The sequence below is a fragment of the Monodon monoceros genome, unplaced genomic scaffold, assembly GCF_005190385.1.
Source record: "Monodon monoceros isolate NGI ecotype Baffin Bay Population unplaced genomic scaffold, NGI_Narwhal_1 Super_Scaffold_12, whole genome shotgun sequence".
Classification (NCBI taxonomy): Eukaryota; Metazoa; Chordata; class Mammalia; order Artiodactyla; family Monodontidae; genus Monodon; species Monodon monoceros.
This window is the reverse complement of record NW_021703768.1, coordinates 118,289,247-118,305,099: the sequence shown is the minus strand read 5'-3', so window position 1 is coordinate 118,305,099 and position 15,853 is coordinate 118,289,247. Positions and strand designations below refer to the sequence as shown.

The following is a 15,853-nucleotide window of genomic DNA, read 5'->3' as shown; positions in this document are numbered from 1 at the left end:
CAGCGAACAGACAACGGAACCCGCAGCCGCACGCTGCCACGTCGCGCTCAGAAATCCCCTCCCCCACAGCGGACCCACAAGCCGATTACACACACGGGGTACAGATCCACAAGCACCATTACGGTCAACGCACACCATTATATATGCACGACGGTGTTGCCGCATTTAACAATTTTATACACATACTCTCGGGCACTGACCCAAAACCAACACGCAACACAATAATCGCCTCCGATCCCGCTCGTCTTCCAGCATACAACTCTGAGCTCATCACTTCATCCACACATGCCAGGAGCCCCCATCTCTTACATAGAAACGGTAAACCTTTCAGAAGAAATCTTTTAATTTTTTTCAAAGAAAAAAAGCCATATAAATATTAGAGTATAAAACTTGCGTGAGACACAGGAAGGCGGTGGGGTGGGGAGCTACGTGACTATGCAAAGAGAAGCGCTTAGAGGAGTCAGGACGCGGGAGGGGGTCGCCGCAGCGCGTGGACACAGCACAAAACACAGCACGGGCCGCCGCAGGCAGATTCGGGGACAGACGGCTGCGTGGAGCCCGCCGCCCGCGGCCCCACTCGCCATTACGGAAAAGCACGCCGCACTATACACTATTGGCTATTCTACACCAGCCGAAAGAGGGCGGGGGAGTCTCTACACCACTGCAAGGGCCGGGTGGGGTTCTCGCGAAGCCCCGCTGCGTGTACGGGACGCCGGGGGCAGAAGGGGTGGACAGAGGAAGATCTATGCACAAGGAGGCACTGGGGAACTTTAACCAGGCTCTGGCCACGAGGGATCGGACTGGGGGCCTGGGCAGTGGCCTTCACAGAGACGAAATGGCACCTGTCGAGGTGAAGGACTGGGGTTGCTGGATGCAGGGGCCCTGTGGAGAAGCAAGCCCTGATCCTGGGCTGACACCTTCCACTTGGTCCCTGCTCTAGCTCCTTTCCTTCCCAACCCAGGGACCAAAAGTGGTCTAGCTGGCCCTCCCTTCCTGCTGGGGCCACACTGATCCTTCCACCAGCAGCACCTCTGGAGTACCCAGCACCCACAGAGGCCCCTCTGACCTCTCCAGGGGACCTGGTCCCAAACCTGCTCAGAGCTTCCTTGGACCATAATGCCAGTTTAAATCCATTGGTGCCCGTAGCTCAGCCCACCGCTGGCTGCCTGGGCTGCCCTGTATATGATAGATGAGGGTCCAGCCTGGTGCTTGGCTTATGGCTGGAATTTGGGGATCTGGTCAGTACCCTGGGGGCATACAGAGCCTCCAGCAAGACCCTGTTAACTGATGGATCAAGCTTTGTCCATCCCCCCATACACACACAGACACACACACACACACACCCACCCTTCCCTTCTTTATCTTACCACCCCATACTGTCTTAGAACATGCAGTGAAGTCTCTTGTTTGGGGAGGGGGAAGTCACAGCATGCAGTGGGAACATCAAACAATGAAAACCAAAAGACTGGTCCCCAGGGTGTTGGGAAGAGGCATGGTAGCAAAATGCCCTCCCTAAATCCAGCAAGCATCAGTACCATAGGAATGGTGACCATATCTCCCAAAACCTGAGCTTGGTCTCAGGTCCTGGAAGGAAGTGAAGGGATTGGCACCAAACCATGCTTTGGGGGAAGTCTGAGAATTGAAGGAGAGGCCAAGAGGTCATGATGCCCTTCCAACTCTTCAGAACTATGAGCCTTTTTAGGTCACCAGGTACCTCAACACCCCCAAACAACTTAAGAAAGAGGAGCTGTTGAGGAGGAGGGTGGGGTGGGTCGGGTAGGAGGGAGGCAGGGGATGGATGGGCCCGATTGAATTTGGAAGATGGAGGAGTTCAGCTGTAACTGAAAGGGGTGTGATAAATGGTGTCTACACTAACCCACTACCCCCATGGGCACAGCAATTGATTGGATGGGGGTTCCCAGCAGAACTCCCTTTGCATATTCAATCCCCTGGGGGCAGAGGGGGGGTGTTGACTGGGCACTTGTTTCTGTTTCCCAAGGGGAGCATGGCCTGGGCCCCTACCAGTATCCTGGGGGTGAGCCCTGAAAATCCGAGGCCTGGGCACAGGTAGGGAGAGGCTGGGCTGGTTGGGGAGGGAGGCTGCCCTGTGGCTCCAAGGCCTGGCCTCCGCATTACTTCTTCTCCTTCTTGCCCGACTTCTTCTTGTTGCCGTTGCCACCTGCCGGGGCCTTGCCATCTCGCTTGCCAGCTGCGTTGGTCAGAGTGGCATTGCTGCCGGGGATGTAGACGTTCTGGCGGTAGTCGGGCACGTGCTGCAGGGTGAACTGGGGTCCGTAGCGGGCACTCAAGCCCATGGTGCCGGCACTCCCTCCCAGGGTGGAGCTCCCATCAGCGGCTTCTGCAGAGACAAGGGAAGGTCAGGGGCTAAGCTTCAGGGTCCCCAACAGTTACTCTCTTATAGCACAAGCAGTTATAGCACTGGACACACCATCCCACCCACAAGGGGTAGGGCTAAGAGGCTCTAGAGTGACCACCTAGGTTTCATTCCTAGTTCTTTTACCTACTAACTGTGATCCTAGTCAAGTGTACCTAACCTCCCTATGTCTCCTCAGTTTCCTGAACTGCAAAATGGGGATAATAATAGTACCTATCTCTTCCGGTTTTCGCGAAGGCTAACCAAGATTACATATGTAAAGCACGTAGACTAGTGACTTCAAACATGCTAGCTGTCATTTCTCTCAGGGCTGAGACACTGCTCTCAAGTCCTTGCCCTAGCCCTTCTCCAGGCAGCCTCTCTGGTCTCCACACTAGACCACAGACTCCTGGGCGGCCAAGACCATGGTTCGGGCAGGTTCCCATCCTGTTCCACCCAGTGCCAAGCACAGACCGGGCACTGAGTTGTTCTGAGTTAGGAGTAGGTGCTTTTCCGGGGATTCACTTCGTAACAGCAACCAGTGCCTACTGTGTGCCAAGCACCTTGCTAGATGTTGCACATGCATGATGGCTTTTTACCTCAACTCAGCACTCCAGGGATGTGTGTGCTCTTATCCCCGCTTTACAGATGAGAGAAGCAAGGGTCAGAGAAGGTGAAAGACTAGCCCAAGGCCTACGAGCCAGGACAGGTGAGAGCAGGGGTGAGGCCTAAGTGTCTCTTAAGTGTATGCTGTAGGGTATGGTCACCACCACCACCACCAGAGGCCTGCACCTCATCGCTGCTCTGAGGATACAGGAGGCGGAGAGAGGCTGAGAAGATGATGATCCCAGGACCAGATGTCTTAGGTACAATGTAGGCACAGGCTCACAATGTCAGAGTAGCTGACATCAGAGAGAGCCTGTAGCCCAACTTCCCGTCCTGCACAAGAAGAAACTGGGGTCCAGAGAAGTGCAAATTCTGACTCTGGCTCAGTGTCACCTGGGAGCTTGTGAGAATCACAGACTCAGAATCTGCATTTTAACAAGATCTCCAGGTGATGTGTATGCACGTTAAAGGGAGAGAAGCACCTACCTCACTGGGTTTTTGTGAGGATTCAAGGAGACGGTGAAGCACTTGGTAAGAGCTCACTAAACGTCAGCTGCCGCCACCATCACCACCACCATCACCACCACCATCACCACACTGCGTGTCACTGCTTCTATCCTACATGCTCCCGCACTGCCTCCCCAGGGGGTAACAAACACAGGAGTTTTGAGGACTCTGGCAGAGCTCATGAAGCCTCTTGCTGGAGTCCTCCCGCAGCTGGAGAGTTAAAGCTCCGGGAGTGCCCAGCCCAGCCCAGCCCCCATATAGCAGAAGAGGTTCCCCCCACCCTGGCCTCCCTCCACCCTCACCCCAGACCCTGGGAGTGGGTAGAGAGGGTGACTAAAGCCGGAGAGGCTGAGTAATCCTGGGATACCAACCAGGGATTGAGAAACAGACAGTAAATAATTTCAAAGAACAGCACCAAAGGGGGAGTGGCAAAAGAGGAAGCCGAGGAGAGATGAGCCCCGGCCTTTCCTCCTCCTCACTCCAGCGCTCAGGTTTCCACAGCCTCCATTTCAAGCCCCAAATCTCCGCCGTCCGAGGGCCATCGGGGGGCGGGGAAGTAGGTTGGGTGGGAGGGAGCAGCGCCCACTTCCTCCTCTCCTTCCTCCGGCTGCGCCCCTCCCCCAGCCCTTTCATTGCACGGACGTTTCCTCCGTTTTCCCTAATTAATTCCAGGAGGGAGCGGGTCCTCGACTGCGCTGCTCCCTCCCCTCCCCGCCCCCCCCCCGGAATGGAAGCAATGGGGGAGGGGGCTCAGATCCGGCTTCAAGAGCCAGGGTTCCAGAGTGATTTAGGGGTCAAGAGGGGAGACTGTCAGAGGCGCCAGAGAGAGAGAGAGACAGAGAGAGGGAGAGAGAAAGGGGAAGAAATGGGGAGAAACAGGGAGAAGGGAGGCAGAAAGAGAAAGCTAGGAAATAGGTTTGACTGGGTAACTGGAAGCCAGGCCCACCCACATCCTACATGCACCCACGATCTCTAAGGAGCACCCTAAGGGCCACCCGAGCAGATGAAATGACAAAGCGAGCCCCGCTACCTCCTCCCCAGAAGCCCAGACCTGATGTTAGCCTGGGCCCTACGGGATGCAGTGAAGCTGGGCTGGACCCGGAGGGAGGAAGATGGGGAAACCCAGAGTGTAAGAGAAACGGGCTGCCCTTGAGTTCCGTCCGGTCAGCTCTGCCGCGAAGGAGCCAGCCGTGTGACCCTGACCGAGGCCCTGCCTGACCCCAACCTCAGTTGGATTGAAGGCTCTGACCTTCTGTGGAATCAAGTCTCCAATGGCCCCCCCTACCTTCTAACCCTGCAAGACATACACTGGGCAGGAACCAGGATCTTCCCTGAGTCCAAGGAGAAACAGATTTTGAAGAGCAGCAAGAAAGAACCTGGGCATCCTCTGGCCTGGAGGAGGTGAGAGCGCTGCCAGCCTCTCTCCTCAGGGAAGCACCTCCCAGCCCCATCCTCCCCGCTCCTCCCGCCCTGCCCTCCCCACCCCGGGGCTGAGGGCAGCAACTCCAAGCAGTCCAGGAGGCCTGGTGAGACTCAGCCAGGGCCAGCTGAGCCACAGGCTGCAGCCTCCTTGAGAGCACACCTCCTCCTCAAAGGTTTATTTAAAAAGCCTCCCAAGTACACTTGCTCTCCCGCCTGCTTACTCCTCCTCAGCAGCCCCACAGGCCTGGCTGGGCTGGACTCCAGGAACCTCTCTGGCTCCAGGGCCAGGAAGGGGGTGTGAAAGTGAGAGTAGGGCCTGACCCTGCCACCTCCACCCCCAAGGTCCATCCCCCCAGCTGACACCCGGCTCGGGCCCTGTGTGGGCCAGAGGGGTGGAGCCCTGACAGGGGAGCCAGACTGCGGTGACCCGGGGGCCTTCTGGGAGGGTCTGGGGCTATAAATACTCCATTTCTGTTTTTAAAATCTGGATTTAGGCTAAAAAGTCTGCTTCCTGGCCTTAGGGCTCAAAGCCACAACAGCTAAAATATACCTTACTGTCTGTTTACTTCCCTCAAGAACCCAACTTGGCATCTCCTCAGACCCAGCTAACTCCCTCTTTCCTACTCAGTATCTGGCCTCTCTAGAGCTACAGCAGCTCTCCCACTCCCACTCCCACGCCGAACCGGGGTCAGCTCTGTCCCAGAAGGCTGGCCCCCCGCCCCTTCTCCCTTCCTCTTCACCACCCACGGCCTTGCCCCACTGGGCCTCACAGACATCCGGGGAAGGTTTGCCAGATTTAACAAATAAAAATAAAGGGTGCCCAGTTAAATCTGAATTTCATGTAATTTTTTTTTTTTTTTTTTTTGGTACAGTATGTCCCAGTCCTAACATTTGGAACCTACTCATGCTAAAATATGACTTGTTGTTTATCTGAAGTTACAATTAACGGGTCATCCTGTATTTTATCTAGAACCCTAATCTGGGAGAATAACGCAGCATTAAGAGAAGTTCGGCCTCTAAACTTATTCAGCTAAAAGGGAAACTGAGGCTGAATGGAAAGGCAGACACGGTCACTGGTATACAAAGGGCATGAATTTAGGAGTCGGGCTGGCTTAGGATTGCCAGTTTGCAGCTCAAAATGGGGGCCCTGGAGCAAGCGACTTCTTGGTTCCCTCATCTGTCAAATGGAAGGAATTAGACCTGCCTTGCAGAGCTGGTGAGAGGATCCACTGACATGTGGCCCATCAGGTTTGCCTAGCATCAAGTTTGGGGCAGCGCACAGGCACAACTGTAGTGATTACAGTTCTGACTTTACTTGGTTCTCTACCCACCAGGCCTCCAGACATGCTGGACAGTCAGGCTCTCGGTTCACTATGTAAGGCCACTGCCGGCTTCCATATAAGCCCAGGACTGGCTTCTCCAGAAGCTAGTCCTTATTAGCAGGCGTTATTCTAACTCTACCTTCTATCCCACCATGGGTCAAAAAAGATAATCGTTAATCAGTTTTCACCATTGCATATCATGCCCTTCCTCTCTGCCAATCCTATGTTGAGGCCTTACATTCTGCCCTCACGACACCACAGTGAGATCTGTTATTATCGTACGGATTTTGTAGTCAGTGAAACTGCGGCCCAGAGGGGCTTAGTCACTTGCCTGATGACTCACAGCTTAGTGGTGGCACCAGGATTTGAATCCAGGCTGGCCTGCCTCCAAAGCCTGTGCTCTTGAGTACTAATGATATTACTCTGCCCCGCTCCGTCCCCACTGGCTCAGGACTCTTCTTACTTTTCAGGGATGAAAACCATCACCTGAATCTCTATTGTTGAAGTTCTTTGTTAGCCTTGTGGGAAAAGCAAAATCCTGCTCTGCAAGTGGGGGCAACCAAAAAAGACAGTGTGTGCTCTGGACACTCATGTCCAGAGTGTGTGCTCCCTGCTGGGAGGATCCACACCCACTTCCATGGATTGAGGGCATGTATGTGCCAGGCCCAGTACTATGTGCTTTACGGTATCATCTCACTGAATCCTTACAACAATCCTTTGAGGTCGCTGTCCCCATTTTCTCGTCTGAGGAAACTGAGGTTTAGAGAGATTAAGCAAACTGATCAAAGTCACAAAGGTAGTTAGCGGCAGAGCTAGGACCTGACCTATAGTTGTCCCTTCCAAGGCTAGAATTTTAACCACTACTCCCTACTTCTCCTGCAAGGATCTTTCCCTGTTCATTCCCCTCTGGGCATCCCAGGACCACCCCCATCCCTCAGCTATTCCCTAACCCGGCTTTATATCCTGGAATTATGGGCTGCCTCAGATCGGCTGAAAGGTCCAGAGGAACCACATAGGTGGAAAGCCAGTCTCAGGGCACGGTGCTGTGGGATGCACCCCAGAACCCCAGGTCTCCCACCCCACACATGCTGGCACAACTTACCACTGGCGGAGGCCAAGATCATGGCTTGCAGCATCTCTGTGTCAAACTGGTTGTTGGGCCAGGTGCCGGTTTCATCGCCATTTTGGGATCTGCGGAGAGAATGGGATGGTGATCACGGTCTCCCAAGCCACCAGCTCATGCCCCTCCTGTCCTCTCCCAGGGCTCCCACATCCAGTGCCTATCCCCAGCCCATGCCCAAGACCTGCTCCCTTCCAGCAAGGTAGGAGGCAGATTATACAATCCTTCAGAAGCCAGACCCCGCCCCATTTGCCAGTCCCCCAAACCAGCTTTCTACTGTTTCAGACACCATGGCCCTTCGAGGGAGAGGGCAGGATGCACTGAAGCTTGCCCCGCCTTGAGGGAGCAGTGGCTCACAGTGAGGGAGAGCAGACCCTCTCCTGAGGACAGTGAGGGTGGGAAATGGGAGAGAATGTACCAGAACTTGACAAAGGTGAGAGGACCTCGGGGGAGAGGCTGGGGGCCCCACGAGACAGGGAGAGAGGTTTCTAAAACTCAAGTCTGATCACTTCAGTGGCTCGCTGAGCCCTCAGGATAAAATCCACAGGCACACAAGGACCAGCCCCTCCTATTTCACAAGAACACCCCCAACCTCGCTCTCAAACATTCTATCAGAAACCTTTTCTGAGGCACTTTCCCTAATTCCTCAAACTCTCTCTTGTGGCACACCATTCCCTAGAATGCAAGTTCCCTACCTCTGCCTCGGTAACATGAATAGGTTGCCAGAGGGGACCCCTAAGCCCACCCAGGCTGGGTTAGGTGCCTCCGCTGTGCTCCCACCCCCACTGTCTGCCCTGCGGTGGCTCTAGTCCCACTGTGACTGCCACTGTCCCCACCTGTCCGCTCCACCCCCAGACCCAGCTCCTTGAGCTCTGGGACCAGGACTGTGCCCGTTTTCTACTGAAGCACCTAGTTAAGAGCTTTAGATGCTCTAAACATTGAGAAAAACACGAGGTGATTCCTAATTGTTAAAAATGTTAATGTGTAAAAGAACTCTAAGGGATGCTAGCCCAACTTGGATTTTTCCCATAGTAACTATTTCCATGCTTTGGGGGGGAATTTTCAGGGATCAAATGATTTCCATTTTTGAGGGGAAGGGGAAGCAGCCTGACACACACGTCTATTAGTCGACCTTTGCACCATCTGGAACACTAAAGTTCCTCAGTAAATGTTTGTTGCCTGAATGAATGGGGAAAGCCCTGCCCAGAAAGTTAGGCTCACTATGAGGTAAGAAGGGTTTGGCACCAGGGCAGGGGCTGCAGGGAATGCCTTGAAGGCAAGAAAGAGTGTGTGTGTGTGTCTGTGTGTGTATTTTGTCACAGTGGCTGAGCACAGTCAAGAGCTGTTTTACAATTTTTCCAAGGTCTGTCCCTGCTTATGGTTTCCCCGATCTGGAACTCCCATCCCCAGGCAGGCGGACTCAGTCTAAGGCTCAGACCAGCTGCTGTGTGGTGCCCCCTACGGTGTCACAGCAAATGTAGAGGTAGGGGTGGAGGAGAAAGCAGGAATGTCATTTCTCCCTCCACAGAATGGGAAGAGCTGGGATTCTGGGTTCATTTATTCAATCAATATTTATTGAGCAAGTACTGTGTGCCAGACACAGGACTAGGTGCTGGGTTTGTAGCTGTGAACATGACTGAAATAGTCTGACTTCACCATGCTCGATCTCCGTGGAGAGGCTGATATTAAATAATTACACAATAATTGAATTGTAATTGTGACAAGCAAGTGCCATGGAGGCAAAGAGCAGGGGTACAGGAGAGTTCTGCCTAGTTGGGGTTAGGGAGCCAGTCAGTCCAGGCTTCCTCAAGGAAAGGACAGGGTATTTAAATCTGAAGAGGCTATCCAGGTGATCTGCAGGAGAATGCCAGCCAAACAAACGTAGGAGGAGCGATAGAAAATCAACACTGTGTAACTGCTGATGTAAAAACCGATTCAGGCAAGGCTCATCAGTGAATACTAAAAGCAGCGAAAGGTTGCTGCACAGTCTCATATATCACCCACAGATTACTTATTAATCACCAATATTTAAAAATATCTTTGTAACAGAGAGATCTGGGAATACCACTTTAACCCAGGGAACAAATTGACAGGAAATGCTTCCCAGCAGAAAGTGTACAATGACCCCCACGCAGTATTCTTATCAGACTCTGTAAGCTGATCTCACCATGAGAAAATGATCAGCAAATCCAGACTGTGGGACATTTTGAAAGACAACTGGCCTGGACTCTTTAAAACATGTCTATGTCTTAAAAAAAAACAACCCTCCAAAAGGTAAGGAGGCTGTTTTAGATTAAAGGAGATGAAAGAGAGGTAGCAAGCAAATGCAATTCATGTTCCTTGATTGAATTCTGGAGTTAAAAGAAAAAAAAAATACAGGTTGAAAGGACATTTGGGGAACATTTATGAAAATCTGCTAGTAGACTGTATATTATTGCATTAATGTTAAATTCTTCAAATGTGATCATTCTTTTGTGGTTATGTACGAGAATGTTATTGTTATCAGGAGAGAGATACTGAAGTGTTTCAAGTGTTATGATGTCTGCAACTCTCAAATGGATCAGAAAGAAAAGTGTGTGAGGTAGGTGTGTGTGTGTGTGTGTGTGCACGCATGTTGAGAGACAGAGAGAGAGGAGAAAGTAAATGTGCAAAATATTAACGATCGATGAATCTAGGTTTAAAAGAGTATTTGGATGTTCATCATACGATTCTTTCAACTTTGAGGTTTGAAGCATTTCAGAGTAAAAAACTGAGGCGTAAAATTAAGCTAACTAGGAGAAGGGCAGTGTTGTGAAAGCTTTCCAGGCAGAGGGAGCAATACGCCCCAGCCTCTGAGGCTGGGAGGACCTTGGTGAGTTCAAACCACTGAGAGAAAACCAGCGTGGCTGCCATAAGGCGCAGTGGCGTCAGGGCCTGGGGCTGCAGAGTGCACACTAAAGATCTTGGTCTCATCCTAAGAGCTCTGGGAAGCCACTGAAGTATATAAAGGGGGTTGTCATGATCGGATTTAAGTACTTAAAGGTCATGGTTGCTCCTATGAGAAGACTGAGGGTTGGGGGTACCTCTGGGAGGACGGGAGCCCAGTGATGGAGCCTCAGCTACCTCTGTCTCCATGAAAATCCAGGAGTCCTTACTTGCAGGCAGACTGAGCTCTCTCTGGGCCTGCCTGGGGGCGCAGGGCTGAGGCAGGTGGCCTCAGGCCGAGGTGAAGGGCCTAATGGGGAAAGAGTGGGGAGAGCAGGTAGGGGGGTGAGCAGCAGGGAGAAGAGCTTTGGGGCTGTGGGGTAGACAACAGGGTCGGACACCAGGTTAGGATGCCCTGTGGTGGTAGGTGATGGTGTTGAGGGAATAAAGGTGAGTGGAAGGGTGGGCCTGGAACCATGATGGCCTGGGCGGAAAGGATTCTTGGGAAATGATTGAAGGCTAGAGGCCAAGCACGTGGGCAGGAGATGAATAGAGAGACAGACTTCTTTTTGAACCATTTACTCAGAACTTCTTATTTCTGGGTAGTGGGCTGACTAAATTATATACATATTGTCTATTTCAGCCTCAGAACCACCTACAGATTAGTGTTATTATCCCTATTTCCCAGCAGATGAAACTGGGCTCAGAGAGGTTGAGAGACTTTCCCAAAATCACACAGCTGGCAACAGGCAGAACTACAACCTGTACCCACTATGTGCCAGTGCCTGTGACAGGCCCTAGGATTTAAGAGGTGATATGATTCTTGCCCTAAGAAGTTTGTATTCTAGTGTGCTGTGTGCGCGCGTGTGTGAGGGGCAGTCCCAGAGGCTGGGTTGTAAAATTATGAGTGCTTTTTCTTTTAAACTGTTTTCTCTATTTCTCATGTTTCTATAATGAGCGTGGGTTATTTTATAAGCAGAAAAAAATAAGATGCTATTTGTTTGTTGAATGACTGCCCAAACTGAGGGAGAGCAGGGATAGTGTCTCTCAGGGGAGGTGGAACAGAAGGGGAAATGGCAGTGTGGAGCCATCCAAGGAGAACAGTGTGGGGACCAGGGAAAGCCAAATGGAGACCCTCCTCTGGGCAGAGGCTGGGAACAGCTGCAGGGCGGGGCCTGGGGTACAGCCTGAGAAAGGAGAACTGGCTTGCTGGGCTCAGGGCTTGAGACAACAGCTGTTGGGATCAGAAGCCAAAAGGAGGACCTGAGCAGGGGGTAGCGGTGGAGAGGAGCAACACCTGGCAGGCAGGGACTTCCTTTTGTCTAGGCAATGGGACAGGGCGCTGGCTTGAACTTGAACCAGGTTTACTGAAGAACTCAACGCTAGCCCTGCTCTGAACCTGGTGTCCCAGTAGCCAAGATAGGCCAGAGAAGCAGTGGGGAGCCAGAGCCAGGGTTAGACTGAATAAGAGAAATCTCCCCTCTTCATCTTCTCACCCTCATTGACTCCTTCGAACGGCAGCAAAGAAAACGTGCATCATTCTGCTGAGCCTGAGAGGCCTCACCACAGGACCTTTGCACATGCTCTTCCCTCCACCTGGAATGCTCTTCCCTGTTTCCTTCAGCTGGTTAATCCACAGCCTCATCTCCTCCTGGATGTCCTCCTGCTCCCTGACCAGGTCAGATCCCTATTTTATACTCTCACCACCAGGAACTGCTCTTCACAGCACTTACGGTAGCTGTAATCTTACTATTTTTTTTGAGTAATTATTTGGTTCATATCTGTCTCTCTCAACACACTGTAAACTCCCTAAGGCAAAGGTTATGTCTATCTTATATCTCCTACACCTAGAATACTACCTGTCCTACGGTAGGTGCTTATTAACTATTTATTGAATGAACAAAAGGGGGAAGTTATAGTTGCTGGACTGGGCCCCTAACATTTGACTTCATCTGGGCCCCTGTGCAGCTGAATCATAAATGTTGTTCCATCCCCCTCAAGTTAACTAAGGAAGGGAGAGCCCTGCACCTTCTCCTCCATCTCCCCAAGAGCTCCCTCATGTACTTTAGGCCACCAAGTCTCTCATTTGATGAAAAGGGACTTGAGGCAGCCAGTCTAGAAGGCACGTAAGAGTCAAACGGCTAATAAGGACCTGCTGTAGAGCACAGGGAACTCTACTCAATACTCTGTAATGACCCATATGGGAAAAGAATCTAAAAAAGAATGGATATGTGAATATGTGTAACTGATTCACTTTGCGGTGCACCTGAAACTAACACAATATTGTAAATCAACTATACTCCAATAAAAATTATTTTAAAAAAAGGAGTCAATTGGTGGGGCTCTCAAGTTCAGCAATGAATTCTGCTTCAGGGCCAGTATATGGCCTGGGGTGGCGGTGGGTAAAGGGAACATGAATTGCCCTGTACTTCTCATCACCTCAGCTCAAATGGCACCTCCTCCTGGAGGTCTTCTCTATCCCCCTCCCCCATTACACTCACATGACCCTCCTCCCAGAACTTGCTACGATTTGTAACTAGAAATTTTTTTAGTGTGATTTGTTGTCAATTTTCTGTGTTCCCTGCTGGCATGGCAGCCTGTAAGTGCAAAGATCGTGTCTGCTTGTTCACTCTTACAGGCCAATGTTTAGCACAGGGCCTGGCTCACAGTATATGCTCAATAAATATTTGTTGAATGAATAAATACATGAACGAATACATGAACGACCTAACGGATAAAACTGTGGGAAGGCTGGCAAGACCAGCAGGGAGAAAGGAGAAAGCTGGGGTCAAGGGAGGGAGGGGCAAGGGCAGTCCAAGCCATCTGGTTTGCTGCCTTCTAGGGGCCTGTAACTAACTGCCTTGAGACCTCGGCAGGACTCACATGCCCAGGAGCTGGAGTCTCCACCGTACACCAAGGTGTCCTGGGTTCTTGTGGCAGTGAGGGCTCAGCATCTGGGGAATGTGGGCAGCAAGTGTCCAACCGGTGAGGAGGTGGGGAAGGCAGCCCAAGCTCTGCCCTCCGTCTCCTGGGCTTCTTGGACTCCACCAGGCTCCCAGGGTCACCAGACTTCTAACAGGGAGGCCTGGCCCAGAGCTGACCCCACTCCCCTCAGACCCACTGCAGGTCTTTTGCTGAAGTCCTCCTCCCCTCCACCCCACCCCCGCCCCGCTCGCCCCAGGGAGTTCCTGTCTTAGCAGGAATTCATACCAGATTGATCTGAGCAGCTGGGGCAGCCTGGATGGGAGGGTGTATGGTGGAGAGCAGAGATCAAAGGCTCTGTCTGTGAGGGCCTGGGGAGGGAGAGAGCCTGGGGGGCGGGCATGTGTGTGCTGGCTTGCCCACAAGTTTTAGGAAATGAGAGACAGAGAGCGGGACACAGAGTAAAAGACAGGATAAAAGAGAGAGAGAGAGAGAGATAAAGAAAGAGCAACAGAGAAAGAGACCCATTAAGGCAAAAAGAGACAGACAAGAGACTTAGAGAGATATACAGAGAGAGACAGAGACAAAGACAAAGGAGACACAGAGAGGCTGAGAACAGAGAAGAAAGGAGAAACAGTGAGAGGGAGAGAAAGAGACTGGAGACAGAAGAACACCAGGACACTAGGAAATGATGAAAGAAGGAGAGACAGAAGAGAGGTCAAGGACAGAGACAGGGAAGCAGAGACAGAGGGAAAAGGAGAAACAGAGACTGAGACTAAGGCGGAGTCACGTTTATTCATTGATTCCACATTTATTGAGCACCTAGCCATAGCAGGCGCAGCAAGAGGCACAGATCAGTGCAAGTAGACACAAATGGTAGGGACCAAGATACAGCAATAAAGAAAGAAACTGAGATGGAGACGAGAAAGAGAGGGAGAGGCAGAGATTGCAAACTAACATAGAGACTGAGCCGAGGACGGTGAGAGAGTGTCAGAGACAAAGGGCCTGCAGGCAGAGAAGGCTGCAGGCTCTCCGTCCCCAGCCCCACCGCCAGCTGCCTGACCTCCCTCCCCTCAGCCTCGGCTCTTTCCTGCCGGCTCAGGAGGAGGCTCTGGCTGCTGACAGCTCCTCCCCTCCTCCTCCTGTCCCAGATTCCTCTGCCTGAACCCCAGTCAGGACGGAGGCCAGCCAAATCTGGAGCAGGAGGATGGAGCCGGTGGATAGGTATAAAAACCTTCCTCTCCGCCCAGAGACCTCCTTGAGGCCATCCTTTGCTCCCACGGAGCCCCCAAGATACAGGAGAAGGTTTGTGTGGTGGGGCGCAGGGAAGGGATGAGTGTGTGAATTGCGTTTCCAAAATAGCCAGAGTAGGAGCGTCTTCCTTCTGGGGTTTGTGTACCAGCCGCCAACGTACCAAAACCTCCCTGAAATCTGGAACTGAGGGAGGAAGCCATTTGTAGCGAATGCTGAGCCCTCCCCCCATCTCCTCCCACGTCATCACTGAGAAAAATGTCGCAGAGGAGAGGGTGGGCTGGAGAGGCAGTCACCTACCCGCTGGTGCCGGGTCTCTGGGCCTGGGAGAAACGCCAGTCCGTGTTGGGCGGGGCTTGCTGTGGAGAAAACAGAGGGAAAGGGGCTGAGTACCCAAATGGGGTAAGATGAGGGCGAGGTAGGCTCATTTTCAAAGACAAAATATACCTCAGGTCTCAGAGGTCTGAGGTAACAGAGACAAAGAGATAAAATCACAGTTATCTGACCACAGTGAGCAAACCCAGATTCCTTTCCTAAGGAACCGGCCCCTTCCTCCCTGCCCCCAGACTCAGAACTTCTGAGCAGAGATTCAAGGGCTGAAAGCATCTTCTGTGAAACCGGGGGGAGGGGTGCAGAGAAGGCCCCCAAAAGTCGCAGAGGAGGTTTTTACATGGGAATTCCACCAGCCCTAGAAAGAATTTCATTCAGCTCCTCAGCTGGGAACAAAGCAGCCTCTGCGGCAAGATGGCTGCCGCTCTGGGTAACCCTTTTCATGCCAGGTTGTGCCTTTACACATTCAGAAGGACACCTCCTTCAGACCCCTGGCTCTCAAGGATCCCTTCCCACAGCTAAATACATTATTAATTTAGGAGTTATGCCAGACTGGGCCTTTGGATGGCAGGGCATCCAAGCCCCAGGACACCTCCCACCCCCAGAACTCTGTGCCAGACAATGGCTTTGACTAAGGAGGAGAGAACAAGGCAGCTCTGTCTGGAACAGAGAGAACTGCTGGGATGGAGCCCGGCAGAGATCAAGCTCCCACAGGCTCCAAGGAGAGCCAACGCAATCTCCAGGGCTCCCAAGGGGCAGATCTGTAGCCCTCTCCCACCTGGATGAAGGTGTGGGACTCTAGCCAGCCACTTCACTTCCAAGACCCTCCCAGCCTTTGCAGAGGGTGTATTATCCCATCACGCACTCTCATGGAGCACTTCTAGAGCCATTTCCTCTCCATTCTGGGGTGCTCTGGTAATTGTCACACTCACTCCCAGGAGCAGAGAGGGAGGTGTGAGCACCTCCGACTACACTGGGGAGAAGGAAGACCCAGGGCTGCCGAATGACCCACTCTAAGTCTCACAGGTGGCAGTGATGTAAGCAGAACCCAGAAACTTAGCATCCCAGGTACAATAGGAGTTACAAGCACCATTC

The 15,853-nt window shown here is 52.3% G+C and overlaps 1 protein-coding gene across 5 annotated transcripts in view; it reads right to left on the bottom strand.

Moving 5' to 3' along the window:
• Positions 1-325: 325 nt before the first annotated feature.
• LOC114891615 (protocadherin gamma-C4) overlaps positions 326-15,853 on the bottom strand; it is a 123,567-nt gene continuing 108,039 nt past the window's right edge. For all 5 annotated transcript variants that reach the window (XM_029215818.1, XM_029215816.1, XM_029215815.1 and 2 more), the window contains exons 2-4: positions 14,729-14,787; positions 7,334-7,422; positions 326-2,359 (exon numbers count right to left, since the gene is read on the bottom strand). In XM_029215818.1, the coding sequence (XP_029071651.1) occupies positions 2,133-2,359; positions 7,334-7,422; positions 14,729-14,787 (375 nt within the window). In that variant the 3' untranslated portion in view covers positions 326-2,132. The remainder of the gene's footprint in view (positions 2,360-7,333; positions 7,423-14,728; positions 14,788-15,853) is intronic.